Source organism: Hirundo rustica, chromosome 1, assembly GCF_015227805.2.
Source record: "Hirundo rustica isolate bHirRus1 chromosome 1, bHirRus1.pri.v3, whole genome shotgun sequence".
Classification (NCBI taxonomy): domain Eukaryota; kingdom Metazoa; phylum Chordata; class Aves; order Passeriformes; family Hirundinidae; genus Hirundo; species Hirundo rustica.
Window position 1 is genome coordinate 103509923 of NC_053450.1, and position 26568 is coordinate 103536490.

General features: G+C 40.6%; 1 protein-coding gene across 10 annotated transcripts in view; it reads left to right on the plus strand.

Annotated features, from left to right (window-relative positions):
• HECW1 (HECT, C2 and WW domain containing E3 ubiquitin protein ligase 1) overlaps window positions 1-26568 on the plus strand; it is a 260766-nt gene that overhangs the window by 212078 nt on the left and 22120 nt on the right. For all 10 annotated transcript variants that reach the window (XM_040074231.1, XM_040073981.1, XM_040074379.1 and 7 more), the window contains 9 exons: window positions 9-194; window positions 1577-1711; window positions 7058-7163; window positions 7347-7443; window positions 9426-9509; window positions 10507-10616; window positions 12749-12869; window positions 14265-14378; window positions 17156-17308. In XM_040074231.1, the coding sequence (XP_039930165.1) occupies window positions 9-194; window positions 1577-1711; window positions 7058-7163; window positions 7347-7443; window positions 9426-9509; window positions 10507-10616; window positions 12749-12869; window positions 14265-14378; window positions 17156-17308 (1106 nt within the window). The remainder of the gene's footprint in view (window positions 1-8; window positions 195-1576; window positions 1712-7057; window positions 7164-7346; window positions 7444-9425; window positions 9510-10506; window positions 10617-12748; window positions 12870-14264; window positions 14379-17155; window positions 17309-26568) is intronic.

The following is a 26568-nucleotide window of genomic DNA, read 5'->3' on the forward strand; positions in this document are numbered from 1 at the left end:
TCTCGTAGAGTGCCTATCGAGTCTTCACCAACAGTACCTGCTTGAAGCATATGATTCTGAAGATTCGTAGAGATGCTCGTAATTTTGAGCGGTATCAGCACAACAGAGACCTAGTAAATTTTATCAACATGTTTGCTGATACTCGACTGGAGCTTCCTCGTGGCTGGGAGATAAAAACTGACCAGCAGGGCAAGGTAAGAGTGCCAACAAAACTAAACACTTGTTTAACACAGCACATCAGACTACATGGTTATTAAAATTTTGTCTTGGTTTTGAAAGACAGTTGTCTACCAGGGAAAGCTAGAGCCTCCTTTGGAATGGAGAATGTAAACCCCCTTCCCTCCAAATTATTATAATTTTGCAATTAGGGGCTCTCAGGCAAAGATATGGGAATAGGAGTAATAGTTCTTTACTAGGAATATTTTTTTAAAAAAGGAAACCACAAATATAGTAGTACCAAAAAAAAAAAAAAAAAAAACCCACAACCAAAAACAAGCAAGCAAGCAAGCACACAAAAATCCTGGAAAAACCCTGACAAAGTCAGGGATATGACCTGGCACCCTGTTGGTCAGGGTGTTGGAAGCAGTCCAGGTAAGTCCTACTGGAGTAATAGATGTGGTTCTGTGGAGTAGAGATGGTCCTGTAGAAAGTCCAGGGATGACGAGATGGGCCCAGTTCTTCCTCCGGGAATCCAGTGGAAAAACCAGATACCTTGTGTCCTTCAGTCCCAGATTTATCTAGCTGGGAACAGTTGGCTCCTCTCCCACTGAGTGGAGCATCTCACAATGGGATGATGGAATGTGTCATGTCATTGGTGGGCCCTAATGGCCCATTATCAGAAGATGTCCCCCTGGAGGATGGAGGGGTGGTGAAAGAGATAAGAAACACTGCCTCACCAGGTTTTAATGGCTGGGCCATTATCAGAAGGCATCTGCCCCCCTCCCCTCTGGAGTTAGAAGGATAAAACATTTCTCAAAAAAACAGCTTTCAATAGTTGAAATAGAATACACATTTTTAGGTTACATAATCCAAGAGAAGTTCCTTCCTTCTTGATTCAAAATTGCTGAAGGTTTGGTTTAAACAACACAAGCAGCAAGGAGAGTTATTTTAGAAGCAGGAAAAAAGCTTCTAAGTTTCAAAGCATTTCTAGCTTTCTGTAGAATATTGTACCAAAGCCAAGGCAGCATTGGACTGAAAACTGAATTTGAGCTAGAGTAGATCTATTGTGACTGCAAAATTTGACTCATTGTCTCTACCTCAAACGAAGCTTTGCTGACTGACCTCTGGAACTACCAAATAGGTTAAAGCATTTCCTAATAATATTGTTCTCTCCTGACTTGTTTACATCATGGCCATTGCACATGATTTTGGCCTACACAGCTTCAGGTATTTTCTAAGAGCTATCTCAGCTTTGAGTAGGCCAGTCCTGTTGTTTGCAGGTGCTTTCCATGGACTATACTTACCCAAGGCATTTCTGGCGTACAGTCGCCAGTGGTTTTCCTGCTGTGCTCCCGTAATACCATCACAGGGTTAGCAGTCTTCTTATTAAAGAAACCATTGTTCCTTTGTGTTTCAGTCTTTCTTTGTTGACCACAATAGCCGTGCTACCACCTTCATAGATCCCAGGATCCCGCTGCAGAATGGGCGCCTCCCAAATCACCTGACTCACCGGCAACATCTGCAGCGACTTCGTAGTTACAGCGCTGGAGAGGTAACTGTGCTCATGTCAGCTCAGAAACTTTTGACAGCAGACTTCTCTAGAATTATAAGAACTTCTTATATTTCAAAGGCATTGAAACAGACTCTCTTGTGAATGTCTATCTTCCAAAGACAATTTTGTTGTCTTTCTGAAGGGCTTATTTCAGAGCTTGCTGGTTTATATTTTGATGGTTTTCAGAATAAAATAATGAGCAAGTAAAGCATAACTGAAGTGAAGTGATGACAGAATAGATTTTAAAAGAATCCATATATGACATCCTGGCCTTGCTTTACTTAAGTTATTCATTAATTTTTTTTTTATTGCCTGATACCTTACGTGTTTCTTCATTCCCCACTGTGACACTGCTCTGAAAAGATAGACTCCCTAGAAGTAGAGCAGTAATGTATGCTGAGGTTTGCTTTCTCAGCTTTCAGTCATATTAAATATCTTTCTTATATATCATGGGGATGATTTTTATCACTGAGGGCCATAGACAGTATTGAAAGAAGCATAAATACTGTGTTTGTACTGTGGATTTAAGTAGGAAAAAGTACCAGCAATCAGATTCTTCAGACAGCAAATCCATACAGTTAAACATTTGTAACGATTGTTGCTGAATAGAACTAGAGATCAACTGTGGTGAAAGGATTTTCTCTTCCACAAAAATATCCAGAGAAATGCTTGTGAAATTAGCAACAAAATTTATTACAGTAGGACCAGTTTGAATACCTCTCACTGCCAGGTGGGTTGGGATCAGGAGCTGAACAGGGTGTGAGGTCAGTTCTTCAGGACCAAAGGCAAACCAGGCATGAGTTGCATGGGCATGTTTTCTCTGTCTTGGGTGAATACAGCACCATATTTTTTGAAGATAGAAGTGTATCAATGGATCTGTTTCAATCATATCTTCCCACCAGCCTATCAGCTTCGCTCTGCCAGCAGCCTTCAGTTTAGTATTGCTGCTATGATTGAATTAGTGGCATGAGTGTGATAGCCACGTGCACCATGGTTCATGCTTGGAGCCCTGCTTGCCTGGGGCTTGCTTGAAAATTCAGCGTGTCAGCGACAGAAACACCACTGAGCAACACAGATGATTTAGCCCAAAAAATACACTTTTGCAAGTGCTGGCAAGGCTGGCAAGGAGCAATATACAATAAAGCAAAAAAAACCAAACCAAAACAGTACAGGGTAGGGAGTCAAAAGTATACTTTTGACTATATACATAGTCATTTGTATAGTATACAAAACATAGTTTTGGTTATCTGGGGAAATCAAAAACTGTTCTTTGAAGCCACTGTTCTGGCATGATCAGCCAATGAAATATCACTTCCCAGTCTTGTTGGCCCAGGTCCCACAGTGCTTCTATACCCTTGTCATAGTCAAAATTCTTTGTCATAGTCAAGTAGCTCCTATTTGAAAGTGTCTGCTGCATCACTGGAAGGACTCCCACTGATTTCCAAGGACTTTGGATTAGTGCCTAAAAGTCCCTCATTTACAAGGAAAATATTCAACCCTTTGCAGCTTAGTCCATTTATTAAGAGCCTCATGTTCTATGCTATTTTCTCCAAGAGCACTTGGATGTTCTTTGGCCTATAAATCATGTCTGTAGACTCACACGTGGGGCTTTGTCCTAGCCATGTGTCAGCTTTCTGCAGTCTTGCTGGTTTCCTTGCTGAGCAGATGGTGTGGCCTCTGGAAGCTGTCGCCAGGACAGTATGAAGGACCACAAAGGACAACTCACCAGTTTTCAGTGTTTCAATGTACATGTTTCAAACAAGCCTGAAGAACATCAGAGTAGGGAAGTTCTGGTTGCCAGAGAGGGTACAGAAAAGAGCCAGGGTAATGAAATAAAGGATCTCTGCAAAAACTTCCATTGTTCTGTGTAGATTACTGATATTAAATGGTGTTATTTATTAATTTGAAGAAAATGCTACAAATTCTTTATTAAGCACTTATTTAAGGGTTATCAATCTTCTACAGGAGAAAGGGGGTTGTTGCTACTCCTAGTTACCTGATTTTTGGAAGAAAAGTTCAGGTAGCTGTAGTGGCTATCAGTAACAAAAATATAGGTCACTAAGTGATTAATTTCCTTCTGCCACTGCTATAAACAGAATGGTTTGTAAGCACTGTCCATTCCCTCTAAAGGACACCCCATCTGCAGTGAAAATCAACATACATGATTACAGGGTAGAGATTTTAAAGACAGCAAGAGGAAGGAAGCAGGCATCCACAATGGAGAGGCAAGAGGAAGAGGTGCTGGTTAGCAAGAGCAGCGAATGGGCTAGAATATGGCAGCATATAAATCTCCTTACCAACCTAAAGCACAACAAGCAAATAGCAGCATTCAAATGGGCCTCTGAAATCCAGCAGTCATATAAAACCCAGGAAAAGGTATTACATCTTGAAAGGCTCCTCTGCTAGTTTGGACTCTCCACTCTGGTTGCAACATCCCTGTATCAATTTCAAAGCTATTAAAACCTGACATAAATCTGTCAATTACTCTGCACTACATGAACCAGGTCACTAAATCATTAGAGGGGTCTCTCTTTATTTTTTTATTAGAGAATAATGTGCTAATCAAAATTAAATTATTCAATTAGAAGGTCAAAGTAGACAAGATGATTGTGACTGAACACTAAATTGGAGCAATCAATTGTACTCTATTAGCTAAGACTGGGAAGAGAATTGTTAGCAAAATGGACGTTAATTAGAGGGCTGGGAATTTTCCTGTTGTGTTGCCAGAGAAAAATAGTTTGGAGGTGTAAATGTGCAAAGACCAAAACCAGCATGAGCAATGCCTAGGCATGGTGATGAAGGGAAGTACATCACTGGTTTATTGAGGTGTGTACACGACTGGATTCTTACAATCTAGATGACTTTAGCTCTTAAATCAGAACTGGAAGATGGGAAGAAGGGAGAGAAAGTTTCTTTTCACAGGCACTATACACATTTCCTTCCAAAATTCTTGCTCCAGGAGAAATATGTCCAAGAAAGCTAACCAAAAAGAATGGTGACAAGAGCAAGAGGAGGATCCAGGCCCAGGCTGGGCAGAAGTACCATGCAGTTCCCAAGTGATGGGCAAATATCATTTCCTGCTAGTTTTATGGGAGATATATGTTTAACTCCTCTGTTACTCCTCCCTTTCCACCTTTCTATCTTCTGGTCAGTAAAATTACGTGTAGCAACAAGGATGTAGGATTTGTCTTTGTCAAGGATGAGCCAGCAATCACCATTAAAAACAGGCTCACCCACCACCCATATTCCCTTGCAAGTCTGTTCTACAGGGACCTGAGGAATAGGCATCCTCACCTGAACTCCAGGGCTCTCTGGAAGTGAAGAAGCTGAGCCCAACAATGCCTTAGCACCCTCCCACACATCCTAATGAGTACAGCTGGTCACAGGCTAGTGTGTGATCCTTCCCACAGATGGCCCAAGAAATGGCTGCTCCCGCATGGGCCTTATGCCCACTCTGGCAGTGGATCATAGGGTACCACTTACACCTAAGGCTCCTCCCTGTGCCATAGCATGGAGTGAATGCCATAAAGGCCACAGAGTGCTTGCTGGGGTGGATGCCTGGGTCACAGCGGAAAGGCTGCCTAAGCCTGAGCTAATCTTTCATTGTGAGTTGTTGGCCTGTTGGGGTGTGAGGAGGGGACAAAGGTAGAAGGTGGATGCAAGTGAAATCCTAACTGAATGATGGAGCAAAATATTCACCATGCACTTGCACAGCAGTTTTATGTTTTAAATTACGGTGTGTTTGATTGGAATAGCTAAGATTTTTCTACTCGTTAAGATTTGTTAAATAGTTAAGATTTATTTAACCCATATGTTGACACGTATCAGGTGCATTGACTGATATCTTTTTCCATGTAAACATTTTTAGCCTTACAGGTTCCAAAAGGCAGCTCGCCAGGCACATTTAGCTTCCCAGTTTTTGTGTATATCCAGCTGGAGGACCTGGCATTTGGCTGTACCACTGAAAATGGGTTGGCACTGTTTGCTTGGATGCAGAGCTAAGCATTTAAAATATTGAAGTAGGGGCAATTTCTTCCTGAAGTGGTTGCCAAATGCTATGATTTGTGCAATGAGAAAGGAGCAGCTATTAGCCCACTAGAGTGGCAGTTGGAATTCCTAATGCATCTTGTCCTGATACAGCCTCACCCTGTAGTCACAGGACAAGGGGGAGTGTCTTTAAACTGAAAGAGGGTAAGTTGAGATCAGATATTAGGAAAAAATTCTTTACTGTGAGGGTGGTGAAGCACTGGAATGGATTGCTCAGAGTAGCTGTGGATGTTCCATACCTGGAAGTGTTTTAATACTGAGGGGAGGGCCCTAGCAACCTGGTCTAGTGGAAGGTGTCCCTGCCCATAGCAGAGCTGTTGCAACTAGATGAGCTTTAAGGTCCCTTCTGACCCAAACCATTCTATGATTCCTCTCTTGGCCCCACTGTGGCAATATTCTGGAGGAAAACATGAGAGACAGGTGGGTTCCCCTCAACTTTCACAAGTCCACGAAAAGTTACCCAGCAAGTAATGCCTTAGTGCAAACATTGCCAGATGTCATTGTCTGGCTTTTAATATCCTCATGCCAAAGTGTTTTCCCACCTTTTAAGGAAAGGTTTTCCCACCTTCTGCCTTCCTGAGAAGACTGCCTTCTCTAGGTAGCATATTTAGAACAGTGGCTTTCTTTAAGTGTCTCAGTTAAGGGGCAGTGAAAAATTTCCTTGTTACTACTCCCTTTAGGAGCTCTTTGGATTATGTTCTTCTTTTCAGTGTGTACAATTCAATTTCTGGTTATGCAAGTTGCACACCCTTCTGGGATGATACAGCTTTTTTCTGTGCTGTGATCTACGTAGGTATACCTTCCTTGTGTTGTTTCCACTATTAAATTTCCCTTCTACAACGCTGAGTGAATATTGCAGCATTGCAGGTTTTTTCTCTTTTCAAAAACATTGCTGTAAAAACCTTGAAGTAATGCAGTTATGCTAAAACAAGACACGTTTGATACTACAGAGTATGTGGTGTGATACTACAGAGATTTTATTTTCATTGAACCAGAGAAGTCCATCACTGCCTTACTTATATTAACATGCATTTACTTCTAGATTCTGGTGCCTTCAGCACTGAGGAGGTATGATAGCTATGGATAATGGTGTACCTTCATTTGGAAGCAGAGAATTACTTGCCTTTTTTAAGTTGACTGGAGTATAAAGCTATAATTTTGTGCATGCTTCCTCTCCTTCAGTCAGCATCAAGGACCATTCTGAAGGTTACAGAAGTAAAGACGACAGATCTTTTAACTAACTGATGAGCTACTGGTGGTCAGTTTTGATCATTCTTTTTCTTTTCTCTGATGCTGTAGGCCTCTGAAGTCTCTCGAAACAGAGGCGTTACTCTGTTGGCCAGACCAGGCAATAGTCTTGTAACAGCTATTCGAAACCAGCATCATCACGAGGCATTACCTCTGGGTAAGCCAAGTTATTTTTTTCTTGTCAAAGCAGTGCTCACAAAGGTGAGGTTTAGGACTCCTCATTAGCTGCGTACACTGCCTTGTGTTGCCCTATGCCTGACTGGCAGCGCAGTCAGTGTGCCCCTGCAGAGTCACAGTGACATGGCAAATAAAGCCTCTGGTTTGTTTTTACTTTTTCCAGCTTACAATGACAAAATTGTTGCATTTCTACGCCAACCCAACATTTTTGAGATGCTGCAGGAGCGTCAGCCCAGCTTGGCCAGAAACCATGCACTCAGGTACCACTTTTTTCCAGACTGCTTTACCTTACTTCCACGCAGTGCTTTTTGTGGTGGGGCAAACCGAATTCTAGTAACTGTAGTACAAAAGATGAACTTGAAACTCCTATGGAACTGTCACCATTAAAGAGTAGATGGGAACCACCGGAATCTATGTGGTTACTATAGTTACTTTCCACAGACATCCAAGAGGTCAGAAGAATCAAAATAAATATGGGCAAGTAGTTAGTAACATGTCTAATTTCTAAGTATTACTGAATAGCAGAAACTCCATGTTCACCTGCAATTATCACTTTGCTTTTCAGAAGATAGAGTTAAAAGAGTGTTTGGATGGAAGTCAGCAGCAAAGCCCAAATAATTCCAACAGAACCATAACCAGATTTTTGCTTCATGATTGGATTTACACCCCTGTCATAGATAAAGTCACCCTAGAGTTTATAAAGAAAAAGGAGCATTATTATGAAGTGGATTGTACTCTTGTCTTTAATCTTTCTCACTCGACTTAAAGGTAGTAGTTTCCAAAGTAGTTAAATCATAACTTTCTTTTTCTTAAGCCCATTCCTTTCCTATTAGATTTTTTAAAAACAGAAAAAAACCTGAACCAATTGCCAGTACAAGTTTAACTCATTCGAATTCCAAAGTTTGAATTAACTGTTTGGCCAAGAACTTAAGCTGGTCAGTGATGCCCATATGCACCAGCTGAGAATTTGACCAAGAATTTAGGTTGTACTTTGCAGTCACGTGTAATTGTAGGACTGCTGAAGGAGGAGAGGATCTCCAAATTCCTGCAGTGTGCTTTCTGCTGGTAGCCTTACTGACTCTTCATTTACTTCTGAGGGCTGGACAAAGAGTTCTTTGGGTGTAAGAATTAGACTTCCTTCTGGAGGGATTGATACATACAAATAAAATGACAAATAGAATGAAAAACACTCTCAGTATTCAGGACATACATTTCTGTAACTGAGAATTTTTTATCTTCACCATCAAATTATTCCAGACTATTTTTTTTTTCCTCTGCTGTAACTTGAATTCTCATTTCCCAGAGAACAGATAATGCTTTTATCTGCTTTTGAGCAGAGAACAAAATTGACCAGTGATAGGGACTAGACAGCTTAGCCAGTGCATAATGAGATTTGTAATAGGATATTGAGCCTTTTGCCTCCAGGTAATTGCTGATTATACCTTGGGCCAGGAGTGATCCGAGCTACTTAATCTAATGCTCATGCAGAAGGTATTAAGCAAACTCCTAGGATGCAAACATCCATCTTTTATGGACCTTGATTGCAAGGTTCTGAAGCACATCCTTGACTTGAGGTATAATATTTTGACTTAATACTAGAATAAAGAATATTTAGACACTGCAATGCTTTAGAAATACACTGGTAGGCTTGGGTATAGATGTGTATCTTCCATGATCCTAATCTGCTATAGGATCCTATATTATGTTTCCCAGTCCTTATTAACAAAAGGTATGATTTTACACATGCAACACATATTACACTGTATAACCTCTGTCTGAGGTTATACATACCATATTTTTTATTCATATCAAGTATGTGTTAGAGTGTTATTTGCCAGATGGAACTGACAGAGGAAAAGGAAGTGATAATACTGCAAATTCTGTTAACAAAAGGTGCTATGTTAGTTGTAGACTTACGTAAAAAATCTGCGGTTGGTGACCTGACGTGCACATGAAACTGGAGCAATAAGAATCATTCTGTTTTCTAAAATAGGGAATAAAATCTCTTTCTTTTGGATCAGTAAACTGAGTGATAGAGATAGAAATTTTTTGCAAGGTTGTTAGGAAGATTAGAAAATTAATCAGACATATAGGAAGTTTGTCATTTTTATAAGAAGATGAACAGGAACTGGCAAAATGACGAAGAATAATAACTCTGTGTATGGCTCAAGTGGTGATAATGGCTTTTTTTTTCTGGTTTTATCTTTTTTTTCTTCCCTCCATAATATCACTTTTGTTTCAGGGAGAAGATCCATTACATTCGGACAGAGGGTACACATGGGCTTGAAAAGTTGTCTTGTGATGCAGATTTAGTAATTCTGCTGAGGTAATCAATTTGTTCAATAGCATAATGTCATTACTTACAGTACCAGAGAAACTATCTGGCTCTTTCCCAGCATAATAGAAAAGATTTGGTTAAATCAGGTCATACTGATAGCCATCCAAAATGATTCAGCCAGAGTATATCTGTCAATTTGTATTTCCTGGAAGGCTGCCTACCTCAGTGCAGGAAATCCAGCCAGCTCAGTCAGTATGGCTGTTGCCATCAGGTAGCAGACAGAAAAGAATCAGGTCAAAATGTTTCCTTTTAATGGGAAAAAAAATCTTGTAATTTAAAGAAATAAAAAACAAAAAAGGGGGGAAAAAATCCCTTGTCTTTCTCATTACAATAACGTAACTGCTCATGAAATTGATAATTTTACTGAAGTAGTTCTGCCACTCATGCATGAAACCTCAATGTCCTGTGCAGTGAGCATTGTTTGGGTAATGAAGATAAGGCTTCAGTTTGTACTGGAACCAAAGAGCTTGGCCTTTAGGTCCTACTTCTCCTCAGTGCAGCTAAGAAATTTTTTTATTGTCTTGGTCTGAAATGGGAAATGTTGCATTACCCAGGTGGGGTTGGTGTGCTGTAATAGCACTGCCTGATGCAAGAAGTTTGCAACTTCCGTCATTTCAATTCAAGCAGTCAAAGCATGAACTACATGAAAATGACCCGAGAAAAACCGCCTGGGAGACAGAGTGTGTGCCTTTACTTCTCTCTGCTAATGCGTTGAAGGTGTTCCTGTTTCCTACATAGCCTCACATCTTTGCTCTCCATGAGTGGGCTGAGCTGTCATGTTAACATGAAACATCTATTAAAATTCATTTTGTTCTTCATTGGTAGTGACCAGGCTGTCTTTGGGAAACCTATGGATTTTTTGAATCCATGAATTCAGAGATATACCCAAACATCTGACACAGTGAACTTGCACCATACTGCACATTTACATTCCTTCATGTGATGAATGGGAACTAAATTTCTCCCTGTGACTTTTTGCATGCAGCCTTTTTGAAGAGGATATCATGTCCTACATACCGCTGCAGGCTGCCTTCCATCCAGGTTACAGTTTTTCTCCTCGCTGCTCACCCTGTTCATCACCCCAAAACTCTCCAGGTAAGGAGATGGGGAAATTAAGACAAAATCTTTCATTTGTGGTATTTCTTCTAATAAATAGAAAGGAGCAGATTCAGAACCAGCATCAGCTGTTAGCCTACTAATTCCAGTGCCCACTCCATGTCTGATCTCAGCTGTATTTTTTGCTGGATCAGTTTCCAGTGCTGCTGTGTATCTGTTGAAGTGTTAGCAGTAGCTGGAACACAGATCAGAAATTGCCCATATAGAAGAAGCTACTTTCCTGCTTTTTATATCATTGGAAAGGATTAGGATAAGAGAATGGTGTACTCCAAGCATAAGTCACTGACATGGAAGCACAATCATTTTATGTGACAGCAGCAAAGAGCACCTTCCAGATTGAAGGTGTGTTTCAGCACTTCTAGTACCCTTTCAGTCTCCTCCACTCGATGTTCCAAAAACTTTTCTTCCCAAGGCACATCTATTTTGAGACCTGAGGGGATCATCTTCATCATCTAGCCTGACCTCCTGTGTTGAGCCCATTAACTTAGGTTCGACAGGAAACATATTTTCCAGAAAGACATGCTGTCTGAGAAGGTTATTTCCAGCTGTGCTATGTCTCTGTAGTTATTGTTTATGCTATAGAAATTTGAGGAGCTAATGTCTCCCTTTTGCCAAGAGACACAACCCCCACCACAGTCTCACTGCATGGCTGTGTCCAGTGGCCATTTTGAGAGAATCAACAGAAATGTGATCTGAAGAAATCCATTTTTGGCTGAGTTTTTTGAGCATGCATTTAAATTATCTGATTTCAAACAAAATTAATGGGCAAGAGAAGTTCAAATCCTGGATGTGGCTTTGGAAAATGGAAAGGTTTTTTGATGTGAAGAAGTGCTAAACCCTTCTCTACAGGAGAGCAGTGTTCTGTCAGAATGTCCTATTTTCATTAATGAGTTTTAACACCATGGTTAATACAAGTTCCCCTTGTCTACATCAGGACAGGTCATAAGCAAGTCTCCTACAGGACAAAAATCCAAGTATATGACACAAATGTGACTTGGGAGACTGTTCTTGTAAAAACACAAGGGAAAATATTCATTTCCAGCAACACACTGTCTTCTTGCTATTTTCTGTCCTAGTTATAGAGCCCATGAGAGCACCCCTTCTCTTATGTCCTGGGGGAAAACAAAAGGCTGACAGAAGAAAGAACTGTTGTAAGGGATTCTCTTTGCGCTGCATGTAAATATGCCTTTCTGTTTTACCAGCAGAGACAGAGTATGTCCTTCTCTCATGGCAACCACGATACTTTGGGCTCCCACTAAATGTGATGGGCTTTTTTTCCTTTCCTGTGGAGCATTTGCTGCCAGATTTCTCATAAAAGGGCTGGATTTTATTGTCTTTTGTAATGAGATAGGGAAATGGGATTTCATTAATCCATTCTTTAGCCTTTTATGGCATGGCAGTTGTTTATACAAAAAGAATAATCATCTACTTTGAGAATTCAGCCTTCAAAACAAAAGAGGTTCCAAATTGCTGAAAAATCTGCTGTATGTGTGAATTGTAATAGGGGAATGTAGCATTTCTTGCTGACAGAAATCCTTTTTGATACCACGAAGGGGTTTTGTGTTGATAGCTGCAAGTGTTTAATATACAGTCAGATTAACACAGGGAAACCTGACTCCCAGCTTGGCTGGGGTGCTAGGCTCCGGTGAGAAGCGTTGCTCTGAGTTTCAGAGGTTTAATCCTGCCAAGTAAGAAGATCTATACAATGCAGAGGAGAGAGATCTCTTAAAATTGCAAAAGGGAAAGAAAACTTAAATGCCACTGACCATGAGAGGCAGATACACGTCAGTCTTTCTCATGCCTTTCTGGTCCTTCACTTTCCATTCAATCACAGCTAAAGGCAGAGGTAACACAAGGGCACACACAAAGTGAGCTTAACAGTACTTTTAGTGGAGAGGATACAGTCCCTGGAAGTTCATTGCAATCACTGAACTACAGGAACTTACAACTTTATTGATGCTAGATAGAACAAAAATAACACTTAAGTACACTGTATACCTGCAAAAAGTTCCTAACATGTTTATTAATGATTCTGTCTAGAAACATAAGCTGCATGGTTTGGAAAATGTCAAGCCCCTTGCACCTTTGTATGCTGTTCATTTTCCCTCCAGGGCTGCAGCGAGCAAGCGCAAGAGCACCTTCTCCATACAGGAGGGACTTTGAAGCCAAGCTGCGCAATTTCTATCGAAAACTTGAAGCCAAAGGGTACGGGCAAGGTCCAGGGAAAATTAAGTGAGTATTAAAATCACTCAATTTGTCTAACGGGGCATAGCTTTGTCTTTTGTCATTCATTATCCATGAAGACAGGGATAGGGAGTGTAAAACACCCTGGAGACTGCATTTTTTGAGTAACCATCAGGGATAAGATCTTCATATACCCTGCAAAAGACTGATCTTCAAGAGGATTTTGTGTGGAAGTTTTACTTCTTAAAGATTTGTATTCTCTTACACTCCCATTTCCTACCTATTTAACAGGGATATTCATATTCCTAGCTATAATTTGCCAGTAGGAGAATTATTCTTCCGGGCAAACCCACCAGATATCTGTATCTTTGTAACGGCGGGATGACTCCAGATTCTTTGGATCTACATATTAGTATAACTCAGGACCAGAATCTGATCCTACCAAAGTTAGTCTGTACATGCAGGTATAACTTTTCATAGTTCTTTGTGTTGTTAGCCCTTCTGGATTTGAACTGAAGAGACTTCTGCCAGTCTTCATATATTTGGGGTTCTCTGTACTTTGATTGTGGAGTTTCTTTCCATACATCTTGTTAGTTGGCTTTTGAGTCTGTACCCACTTGTGCTCAATCTAGTTATCCAACTTTGCCAAAGGGCTGTGTGTTCCTAAGGTATTTTCTGGCATCTGGTTGGATTTATGCCTCAGGTTGGCTTCCTACCAAAGGACATCTGTTGTGGAAAAAAATAAAAGTATGAAGCCAAGCAATTTCTTCCAGGCAAACGTCATCAGCAAAATGATCTTACAGAGCTGAGGAGTCCTAGCTAGTGGCTATCCCTTTTGGGGTGCCCTGCTAAATAGGTCCAAGGCAGACATGAAATATATTTTAGAAGATTTGTTCTAAAGTATCTGTGAACATATGAACAAGAAGGGTTTCTTGCACAGATGGTATGTAAAAGTACTATTCATTAAGTTGTTTTAGAGATTAGTAAGGGAATGAGAGGTGTGTTGTATAAACAGAGGCTGATACTCCCTTTGCTTCCCCTGCCGCAGAAGCAGCATTTCCATTGGAGGACATTCACTGGATCAAATCCAGGAACTGTTTGGGGCCAATTCCAGAAAGCTGTGACTTCATATACACAGGAAACTCTCAGCCCCCTCTACCATATAAATTTGTACATATGGGTTGTTGCAGAGAGTCAGCAGTAGAGCAGCACTTTGAACCTAATCATGGCATTGTGAAGGAATTCACCTTCGAGGCACATAGAAAAGCTGATGGAACAGCTCCTGAGAACCCATAATGGTCAAGTAGCACGTGCACCAACAGATGCCATTTTATTAAGTTCTCTGAGAATGAATGCCTCTCTTTACAGCTGTTGTTTACCTTCAGCCTCACAAGCTCACACAAGACTCAGTCATCAGATCTTTATTTCTGCTGCCCTTTGCAGGTTAATTATACGGCGTGACCACTTGCTGGAAGGCACCTTCAACCAGGTAATGGCGTACTCACGCAAGGAGCTCCAGCGGAACAAACTCTACATCACGTTTGTCGGCGAGGAAGGGTAGGGAACCACAGAATGCTCTTTGTTCTGAAGTAGCTGTTACGTTGCAAAACACCAGGTTGACTTAAGGCTAAGCCCCTCTTGTTATATAATATTTCTTTGGTTTTGTTTTACCTCTGAGTAAGCGTCTTTACATCTTAATCAACTCAAACACTTGTTAAAAATAACAGTAACAGTAGTGCTTCATTTTCCTATAACACCTTCCATCTAGATGTCTCAAAGTGACAGTTTAAGTGGTTAAATCTATTCTCATTTTGTTTGCCATAGATATTTTGACAGGCTGGAAGGGAAAACTCAACTACAGGCCAGTGTTTACACCCTGAATCAGTCTCAGGACTATAGTTAGAGACCAGACCTTTATCCACTTCGTTACTCTAACTCTTCACAATAGATCTGGTTTTGCTTGAAAAATTTTTGCTTTGCATGGCAACTAATGATCATTTGTTATCCATATGTAGATTTCTTATTTCCGTCTTAAGTGAGAAACATGAATGCTGTTTAGTCCTTAAAATTTAATTCATGCAGTTGGAATCTGAAAGCAATAGAAGTTTCTTGAGAAGGACTTTTCTCAGGATACTTTCTACAACTCTTATAATCCATGAGCCATTCTTGTATGATGAAAGCCAGCCCCTGACCTTTTGTTTTCAAATGTAAGCACAACCTTTCAAAGCCACCCTGGCTCACCTCAAGAGCTATGCTGTAATTGAGGCTTAATCCTCCCACTTTTATAATGGAAAGGTCATTATGTGCGTGTTTCCAGTGTGCCATATTACAGAGGCATGAAATTGTATTTCAGTAGTTTTGCATGTAAAGTTTCTCTTTTTCAAAAACCGCATGGTAGGATTTCAGTTCCAAAGGTACCAGACAGTGCCTGAGGCAACTCGCAACATGTCTGGCAGCTGCTGACACGCTCAGCTCTGAGGTGTCATGGCAAGTAAAGCCCTTCTGTCCTTTGTCTTGGGACAGGTTACATCCAGCGGAAAACAGAATTTGCCAGTCTCAAAGAGAGTTACTTGGTGACCTCAGTAGCAGGGTTTTTTCCACTCTTACTTTTTATTCTCTATGCATTCAATATTGTGTAACAGGGGTCATCTTTCACAGCTGGTTTTTGCCTCTGGCCTGCAAGTAAAGCATAAACGTGTAGCACACTTCAGTTTGTGGAATAGCGTTCTGGAATGCTAACACTGGCCAAAGTCATATTGTTTTCTGTGTGGCATGGTGTCCTCAGGAGGAATTACAAACCAATTTGATATGCAAAGTCATTCATTCTTCACTGATTCATTTACATCTGAAGATACATTCCTCTAGGGTTTCTGCTGCTTAATGCTAGTATACATTCTGCTGGAAGGACTTCTGGATGCCCGTTCCCTCATGAAGAGTTGATGCCGTATGGCCATGTGATGCTGTATGGGCACAGTTTCCCAGGTTTCAAAGAAAAAAAGGACATTAAAAATGAATGATAAAGACTTTATGATGAGTTAGTGTGTTGCCCAAAAATGCAATAACTAATCTCCTGTTGGAGGTTTTTTGGACACAGACGCATGTTGTTTGTAGTCTTTACTCTGGCCATTATCGGGCTTAACGCAGTACGTTGATGTCCGTAGAACCAGACCTGGTCCATAGCTGGCACTAGTGGGTCATGTGGGCTTGTCACCATCCTCTTTTACTGGTGTGGCTTTTGTGTCATCACATGATCCTATAGCTAAAGCTCCTCTAAGAGAGAAGTACTGAATCTAAAGACACAAAACACAGGAGGATGGGCCCACCTGCCATTTGTCATCTTTCTAGTTGCACAAATCAGTCATTCAATCTCTTTCACTTATGCTTCTATAACTTCATAGTACAGAGCATTCTGATCCAGGTGCAGAGGTTTCCACCTGCTTTACAATTGTTAAGTAGAAGGAATAGTGTCCACCTCAAAAAAATCTGTTGGCACACATGATATATGACTACAGATCACTTCTTCATATTGCTACATGTATGTTTATTTTAGATTGAAAAACCTATCTACCATTATTAGAGAATGATCTGTTTTTAATAAATCCACCACAGTTTTCTTTTAATGGATTCAGGAAAAATTTTTAGTCTCATTTTCCTTTTTTTTCCAAGTTGAGTGTAGAAATTCAAGGGAAAAAAAGAGTTTCTCTGCAGAGCAAATTCATACAACAGCAAAGCACAGTTTAAGGTGTACCACATGAAAATAACAGAAAAGAGGAAGGGCTTGGATGGGACATGCAAGGAATTATCATTCTGTCTTAAGATACACAATTCTGCTGGGACTTGGTCTTGTTCGGTATATAACTTTATGGTTTCTGTAGCTAAAAACACATACTTGGGGCTAGATTTGGGTACATCTCGGTGCAGGAGGGGCAGAGCAATTTCTGCTTTAGGCCAGGCTTTCTGACCTCTGAACCCAAGTGTTTAAAGGCAGTTCAAGCCCACTCACTAGAATGCTACCCCTCTGTTGGCCAACCAGCTGAAGCAAGGCTGAACTTGTGCTTCTGGTTTGCTAAGCTTTTGGAACAAAGGAAAATAAACTACTTAAGCATGTGTCCCAGTTACGATTCCTCCCAGATCAGCCTGGATATTGGTGAAGTTTTGGCATTGCAACTTGTTCAGGACTCAGAATCAAGTTTTGAGAGGAGAGATAAGTCATGTTAGAAACACTTGACTACACAGGCTGCAGTGTTAAGACAGCATCCAATGTAGGCAAAACTGGGAAATCCACTCAAATGTTAAAGAGCCTCATTTTATCTTTTCTACCTTTTTCTTTCCAGGTTGGACTACAGTGGCCCCTCCCGAGAATTCTTTTTCCTTCTGTCTCAGGAGCTCTTCAATCCCTATTATGGGCTGTTTGAGTATTCAGCCAATGACACTTACACTGTACAGATCAGCCCTATGTCTGCCTTTGTTGAAAATCACCTGGAATGGTAAGAACATTTTATGCAGAACTGAACAATTGTTTCAGAGCAATAAATAAAAATGGAAAAGTAAAGCAAAAGCTGCCGGTTTAGACTGGAGTACATACAAATATTGCTAATTCTGGGAAGATGTGGGAAAGTAGGTTGTGAAAAGGAAGAGATGGGGTAAACATAAATACAAGAGCAAGCTCTGAAAAAGCAGTTGTGATTAGGTACTGCTATTAAAATGTCCTTCTGGCATTACTTGGGACTTGATGTTTGTGAACTTCTATGTGAATATAAACAGGACAGGGAGAAGAGCTCTGCTTAATCCAGTCTTCATCTCCTTGGTCCCTTTCTAAGAAAAGCTGGCGTGGCCTTTCTGTGCATCACACAGCATTGTACTTGGAAGCTGTACAGTGTTCTCTGAGAGCCACATTGCTGCTCTGTTCCTACCACAGGCCTTAGAAAAGACCAAGTGAAAGCAGTTTCCCTTTTTGTCCCTAACAGAGTGTCCCTGCTTGTCTGGGGCAAGGTCAGCAGAGTGAGCAGATATTTTAGCTTACTAAGTATGTGTGCAAACAGACAAATTGCTGATCTTGTTTCTTTATCAAAAATTCTGAATGCATATTGTGGTGTCCTCATTTTCTCTTTCTGCCTCCAGATCTGTCTGTCTTTGGGAGTTGTTTTCACTTTGGTAGTTTCAGATGTGGTTAAGTGGAGCACAGGCTGCAAGCCCTGGGCATCACTTGGTCCCTTATGGAATTTCATGGTGTCAAAGAAGTGCTGCCACATGGGTTAATTCCTATGATGGTTTTCTTCGTCAATCTCACTGGCTCCTTTCAGAGATCCCTTTTTTTTTAATGAGAGGCAGTTCCTTTTAAATTGCAATTAGTACAATTGCAATTAGTTCCTCTATTCTTGTGAATGGATCCTCCTTTGCTTGGCTTGCAGCAGGCAAGAGATCAGGAGCAGTTGTACTGTCACCCCTGTTAAAACTGCCGAGGGAAAAAGGGATGTTGCTTGGGACTAGCATGGTTTCTGAATTGTTGGGGGGTTTTTGTATTATCATTTCCAGCAGTGGAGCTAACAATGATCCTTGCTTTAGAGTGTTTCTTTACTGACATGAGGAGGAAGAGAGCAGCTTAGTTGTTACAGCTTGTTCACTTCCCACTGCAATCCTGTTCATTAGACATTATGTGGTGCCTCCCTAGTTTTCAAGAAGGAATAAAATCTGTCCTGTGTCTTATCTTAACAGACAGCATGGATAAACTTCTGATTTAGGAGGCTGTTATTTGTGGAGATGTATTTTGACTTCCAGGCAGAGGTCCAACTAGGCAGGTGCAAACGGATGATCATTCTGCCCACATTGTGGCAAAGCTGAACACAGACCTATATGTCCAGGAATGATGTTGCCATGTTATCTCAGCAGCAGGTGAAACAGGCCCTTGCTCTTATGTGTTATAAACACTGTCCTTGCAAAAATTTTCTTAAGTGATAAATTCTACTGCAAAACATATACACTGTGATTGATCCCTTCATTTTGTCCTTCTGTGCCTTGAGAGATTTCAGCATGAAAGAGGTAGGTTTTTAAAGGTATCCTGGGTATATAGAACAGCACATAAGATACCTAAGATGATTTTCCTGTAGCAGTTAGCGTTTAACTCAAAAATCAGCAGCAGTTAGACACATAGGCTGTTCCTCCAACTACACATATCAATCCAGCTTCTTGCATGCAGAATGTTATTTGGCCTTCAAACATTTTTGGTTTTCTATTCTTAAGAAAGATAAATTTGGTCTCTTGGCCTGCAGAAGGAAATAAATGCTATGAATGAAGAGGTTTGCACATGCAGTATTGTAACTAGGGCAAGATTGCAGAACCCGAGGGAAAGATAAACAGTCCAGTCAGTGCTTGGAAATACTTCTTGAACCTGTTATGGAAATAATTGCCTGAGATCAGCAGTTTATAATTAGCCTGATCAGTTTCATGATTGGCTTGTAGATATCTAGACATTCTAAATGTTTTTGTACTGAGTGACTGATCTCAGCTATTCAATGTGTAACCTTAGAGTCCTGTGTTCAGAATTCTGTGCAGCCAGCAAAGATAGGAATTGGATCAACCTTTTTAAAACTCAGAGTTCAAGTCCCCCATTAAGGCTTTGCAAGCTGACTTCTGCAAGGATACGGTACTGACTGCCTTGTCGCAGTTCTGAGGAATGAGGTTTTCTGATGTTCCCAGGCTTTTTTCATTCTCATCAAAGTCAGAGCTAGAACTTCTGTTTCTCCGATTTACTTGTTGATAAGATTCCAGCAGAGCCTCCTCCCTGTAACATGACAAAAATAGATATCACTCTCCTGTTCTCAAATCTGTTAGGAAGCACCAGCTAACATAGACAGATGAATCAGTTTGAGAGTTTCAGGGTCACATATAATTAATATTCATAGTCTTTTCAAAGCTTGAAGTCTGATGTCAGTCATGAAAACCACACAACCACAGTCGGTTTAGATTTGCATATTTCTTCAACTGTATGCTTTTTGGTGCTGTGGGGCTTGTTATTTATGTGAAATCTACCCTTGGCATGTTTCTCTCTATAGTACTTCTGCAAGACCTCTCCAGGCACAGTTATATTAAGAAACTGGGCTAGCAAAAAAAATGCTCAAAATTATTTTACATTTTCCCTTTTTTAAGCAAACAGTGGTGAATTTGAGATAAATACAACAAAATTCAAAGATGTGAAGTTTTATTCATATTGGCAGAACGGAGAAATACACTGCTCTTTTTCCCCAGCCTAAAAGTTACAGTCCTGTCCCTTTTAGTGGCTTATTTCATGCTTTCCTCTTTGCACAAACAGCATTCTGAGTCCAAAAGGAGCACATCAAAGCCCAGACTAGTTGTATGTATGCCAAGTTAAGAAAGAGACATAATGACTGGAAAATATTTCTCATTTATGGAGAAACTGAGATTTAACACCTTTCCTTCAAGCTTCCATTGAATAAGACTTTTTCCTTCAGTTAACATATGTGCTTATGAACATACAAAATATAAGATATTACAAATTTTTTAAGTTAAAATATTTTAAATCCCCGTGTATCTGAAAAGACAGTTACAACTCCCTAGACCAAGGAAGTCTGATGATACATATTTTTATCTGCATGCTACAGGATGTGCATGAAGCTCATATCCAGAAAAGCTGCTTTTTAATTCGGGCCAGTAATGAGCCATTCTATCTGATCCAGGTAAACGTGTCTAGCTTTTTGCCTAGATATTTGAAAACATCTTCTGGAATACACCCCCACTGGAGGGAGTTCACCCTTTTCCACATAAGTGGGGAAAATGTGGAACCAAAGAAAGAAATGTGAAAACAAGCCCAGTCTCTGCATAAAAGGCCAAATGGCCTAGACAGAAAAAATCATTCACAGACATTCATTTGGAGATCTGAGGGATCTTAACTTGAAACATCTTTTTTCTGTGTTTTCATTGTAAATTAGTGACAGCATGGGTTTTTGTAATAGCAAGGCATTTGTGGACCTTACTGTGACATTTATGCAGCTGGAGAGCAGTACCCCAGTGCTGCAGTTATCTTAGAAGTATTTACAGCTTCCTAATCGTACTTAGCATTTTGTATCCATCTCAGAGAAGCCCTGTTGGGTTTTGTTTGTTTTTCTTTATATGAAAATTAATGCATTTGTTCAGCAGAACCTTATTAGAAAGTTGAAGACCTGTGAGTAAAATGTTTTTTATATAGAATCCTACAGAAGACCACAGACATGATATAGTCAGACCCCATGCTCAGGTCTCCAGAAGCTGTAGATTTTGCTGGCTGTGTTGTCCTAATGAACTCTACTAACTTGAGCTCATTTAGAGCTGCTTTGGAGCAGGACTTACTTCATTCATTTCCCATGATGAATTTTCTTTCTTCTCTCCAGTACCCCTCCTCATATTCTAGTCCGTGCCACTGAGCAGAGTCAGATAGAAGACTTGTATGTATTTCTGCATCTCATTCTGCAGACAGATGGAAGCCTGGTGCACCCACTCTCCTTGCAGACAAGCTCTTGCTTTCCCTGTGCTCCAAGTCAGCTGATATGGTCACTGCAACTGGTTGAGCTGAGCAAATACATGCTCTCATTGTGGCTGATAGCTTCAGGCATGGCACTGCCTGGGTTGCTTTTACGTGCTCTGGCACATGGGCAGAGGCAGCTCCCTTTGCCTACACAGTGCTCTGGGGGCATAGCCCCAGCCATCCTCTGAGCGGCCCTTTTATTTATTTTGTGCAAATGAGAAACCACATAACCAGCACTATCCATCTCTAGCGTGTCAGAGAATGCAGGGTGTTGTTTTTCCCTTTTTTTGTTATAATAAACCCAAGGAGAAACAAGAATGGTGCAACTTCAGCTGTCTTTTCTTCTTAGAGAGCTTGGTTGGTTTTCTTGCCCCAATTTGCTTATGAGTTGTGCCTTGTGCAATTGCCCTCCCTATCCATCAGACAGATTCCTAATCAGTTGGAGACCTGTCTGACAGGAAGGTAAACATCCTAAAAGCTTTGTGAAACTTGTGTCTCGGTAAAGGACAGATCCACAGAAGAGTGGCTCAGTGAGGTGGGCGGGAGAGCTCAGCAGGAATCTGTGCTGTCTGTCCTTGCAGCTGGCCGGGCAGCATGAGTGAGCTGACAGGTCCATCACAGGCACTGGCTGCAAACAAGCCACATCGTCTTGCTCAGGAGCTTGGGGTGTGAGGCAGAGCTGTGCAAGCTCAGAGGAGACAGAAGGGAGAAACTGGAGATACTCCAAAGTCTTAGAAGTGCTAGCAGAAATGTGTAGGAGGAACTGGGAGGTACTGCAGTGTGGTAATGTAGGGCCATCAGAGGCAGATCTATAGGAAACAAAGCTCCATTGATCTTTCTACACAGAGATTGACTTATTTCAATTAAAGTGTTTTTAAAAAAAGTGACAAATTGCCTCATGACCTAATGGGTTGTATTCTGATGCAGCTCATGGGCTGGATTTAGGCACACTCTGTGGCTCTTTATAGAAACAGTGGAGAAATGTAGTGTCAGCATCTAAGCAGGAGGTCTGCAAACAGCCATTACTCCTCTCCACTGACTGACTTGGGAATATGTGGTCTGAATTACTCATGAATCCCTCTGACTTTTCTACTGTTGTGGCAGGCAACCACATATGGCCCAATACCTGTTTACTCAGGGAGTCAGAAACACTAAGTTTGGTTTTGGGCTGAAAAGGGCCACTTGTGTAGGTCTACATTTGGGGGAGGAATTAATTTAGGAGACCAATTTTGTGGCCATCTTGAAAGGGCCTGTTTATTCTAAACACTGAAAAATCAACCTCTGAAAAATCAGATAAAGCATCCTAGAGTGAGGCATCAAGCTACATCCAGTTGTTTCTGAAATTAGATGACTGCCTGTTTGCCTCAGTTTCCATCTGAAGAGGTTTCCTAGTATGCAATCAACTTGAATTCCATTTGATGTACAGTACTGCTCAGAACTGCTTTGAAATTCTCAGATGAAAGGCACCATAGAAAACCAAAGCATTTAGTGTTATGTTAGACTATAAATTTTAATTACTAGCAATATCTTATTTTAAATAAATTATGTTTGCATAAGAAATTTTCAAGCACTATTGTAAATCTTCTGGACAAGAATGATATTAAAATAAACGTGCAGCTGAAATAATTTATAAGACCTTTTCAGTATGTGAAAAGGGTATGTTACTGAAATGCCTTCTTGCTGCTGTACTGTGATCTCTCTCAATGCCTCCTGTACTTAAGTAAACTTTGATTTTCCTATTAAGTTTGATGTATGACTGTATCACATACAGCCTGCCTCAACAGCTGGTTAATTATTTATTAAGGAACAGGAGGAATTGGAAGATTAAAGGCAAACCAAAACTGAAGGAGAAAAGAAAAAAATTCTTCCTAACTGAGCTTGTGCAGCAACCTTTTTTTCTTTTAAAAAAGTTTCTGCTTTATGTTTACCTTATTCTTGGCTTTCCGTCACTTTACTGGAGCTTTTTTCTGAGCTCTTTTGAGGATCTGAATGGCTTTGCGTTATGAGTTGAAAGAAGAGATGTCTGTCACACTCTCTACCCCTTTTCCCTTCTGTGAGTCTCATAGTCTCCCTAGCACTTCTTCCAAATTAGAGTTTAGTTTGAGGGAAAGGCGGCTGTTCTGTTTTGTTCTGTATTTACAAAAGTCATATTTATGGGTTTTTCCCTTACTTAGGGCCATTTTTGCAATACTGCAGATTAAATCTTCTCGTAGATGGGAGGCTTCACATGAAAATCTCTGGAGTGTCTGTACCTTGCATCTGGCAGAGGAGAAAAGGGTAAAATTCATGCTGTGCCCAAGCACGTGGGCCTGCAGGGAAGCAGTGGGATGGGCAGTGATTGTCTGTGTATTGGTAGTGGTGAAAAACCCCCAGGGAGTGATGAATGTTGTCATATCTCCTGTTCCAGCCACACTGGAATAGCAAGGCTGAGCTGTCACTATGAAATATTGCTTCGTCATCATTCCCCTCCTTATTTCTCACTACATTTTGTTCCAACTTCAGTAAGGTAAAGAAAATTTATCTAGAGCAGGTGCATAAATTCCCAAGATAACCCTTTTTTGTAAGTAACACAATTCATACATCAAAAGAAAGACTGCTTGTAGAGCAATATTTTTTTCAGTAAATCATCCTAATTCATTTTGGGTATTTTTGAGTAGCAAAGGGCACTTCTGTTTCTGTAGGCCTCTCCCTGGGATGTTTTGAAAGTTAAAAGTTTCATTTGGCACTTCTGTTTCTGTAGGCCTCTCCCTGGGATGTTTTGAAAGTCAGAAGTTTCATTTGGTCATTGAAAATTATTCTTAGTATGTTACCTTAGTGTTACATTGAATCCCAGAAAAGGGGAATATTAAAGATTTAATTCGATCTGATATGTATGTTTTTAAAAGGAGAAAGGTAATGTTTGTCAGTTTTCCCCAACCTGGAATAGGAATATTTTTCAAAATCTCAATAAACTTATGGAGGATGAGAAAAATCCTAACCTATTCAGCCTCCATAAGAAAAGTTCATGTGATAACAAGAATACAGAAGTATACATTCAGTATCTTGTGGCTCACTGAAGGAAGATTTTTACACTGTGACTAATGACTTCCATTCTAGAAATGGCAGACTAGAAACTGGAATTATTTAATTGTGCTGGAAAGATCTGTAAAGAAAAGTAAAGAAAAATAATAGACTTCAGAACTCAAATGCAGAGGTTCTGCTATTCCCAGAAGAGGATCAGAGTGGTCAGTTTGCAGTGGTATTAATAAAAGTTGGAAGTAGTCAATGATTTGCAAAACAAGACCTAAAATAGACTGTCAAGCAATTAATAGCATGTCTGAATATCAGCACACAGACTTTTGACTTTACTCAATTGAGGATCCTCATCCTGAGAGACAGGGATCATTAGCTGAGTTGCAGCACAATGCAAACCCAAGTGTATGGTTTCTGGACAGGGGTGGTAAGTCCAGAGGGCTCTGCACTGCCCATGAACTGTTTGCAGTTAGCTCAAGGATATCTGCATCACCCCTCATCACACGGGGTAAACATTCTTGGGTGCTTACCAGGACTTTATGATGAACAGTCTCTCTCATGCTTAAATAACCTAGACAGGCTGGGAAGGATGTGCCTTCTTTGAAAATAAGTCAGTTATTGTGACTGCAGTGTTTGTAGTTAGCCATTGAAGGAAAATGTGCAGTCATTCAGCTTGTGTTTTTATGACCCTCTTGTCTGGCAGATGACTAAATTGGTGGATTTCCCTGTAGCTTGACTAGTTTGTTTCAACAACACATGGCGAAGATGTGGAAAGCAAACATAAGTCATGCAGTGTCTGAAACTTCACCAATTCATAGGTTTGCAAAATGCCCACCAACAACTCTTCCCAAATCTTTGACTGAGAAATGAAAGTCTCTTGATGAAAATATTCCTTTGCTTGTTTGAAATAAAACAACACATAAGCATGAGATTGAACTGATCTAAATGGAACTGATGATAAACTAGAGCTGATTGATTGACAAAATCAATATAAAACATATCGTTTTATAGAAGGTGGGAAAGTAAAAAAATGTCAAATAGACCAAAAAACTAAAATGGAATAGGGACTCAAAGGAATGTGATTCCATTGTTGTCTTTATCATTTGTTTTCTGGATAGCTTCAGATAAGTTATTTTACTTTTGTATTGAAGTTTTGTCAGTTTTCAAATGAAATATTGGCGCTGATCTCCTCTGGAAGGTGATCTCTCTGCTTTGAAATTTGCCAGTAAGCAATAAAGTCTAGGATGTGAGAATCACAAAATGTAGAGGTTTGTTGTCTGCTAGCCAGTAGCTCATACCTCAATCTGTATCTCCTCTGTGGCTGCCGGGCAGAGGAGCGTTTGCCAAGAGTCTCCCAGGCTAGTGTGTCTTATCCCTTGTACCAGCAAGAGAAGCTAAAGCCTGCAGGTAGCCTCGTTGCTGATGGAGGTTAGTCATGCTTGTGCTGCTGTGCACTGACAGTTCTCCCAGAGGATTATGACTGTACATTACGGTCATGAGGCTGAGAGATGGCTCTGCAAGCAGAGAGGGCCCCTTCAGCACTTGCCACACTCCTCCTCTCCTCCTCTCCTCCTCCAAACCCCTGCATTCACGGAACTTGTTACTGGTAAAATGATACCCAGCATAAATTTCTTATTACAGAGAGAGACCATGTTCCTTTTTTAATCTCTTTATTAGTTTAAAGGCAGACCTGGAAATCAGTTCTCCATTTCCAATTCATGGCATCTCTGGTGCTCAGGCAGCCCATGGCACTGAGGCTGGCACGCCTGCAATAGCCCCACACAGAGGAATTCCTGTACCTGCAGTAAGAATTTCTGGCACAGTTTGGCTGATGTGCAAGAAGCCAGTGCCAGCCACTCCAGCATGGGGCTTTCTGACTTGGCTGCAGTGCTGAGCAAATGCTGCTGTAACCATTTTTCCATGCAAGCATTTATCTGGAGCTACTGTGTGGAGGAAAGGAACTGTTTGATAGATTGTGTTGAAGAGAAATCCAAGGGGGTTTTATGCATTTCCCTAATCTATATTATCTTTGCCTATCATTTTTCTGGACAAAGACAAATAGCCTGCAGCTTTTGCCATAAATTCATGCTTTCTTCTCCATGACACAATTAGTCTTTTAACCTTTTCTGACAGTTCTTTTGTGGTGGATATAGCCAGGATATAAGAAAGATGAAAAGACACTTTGAGTGAACAAATATGTAGGTTAGGGACAAGGAA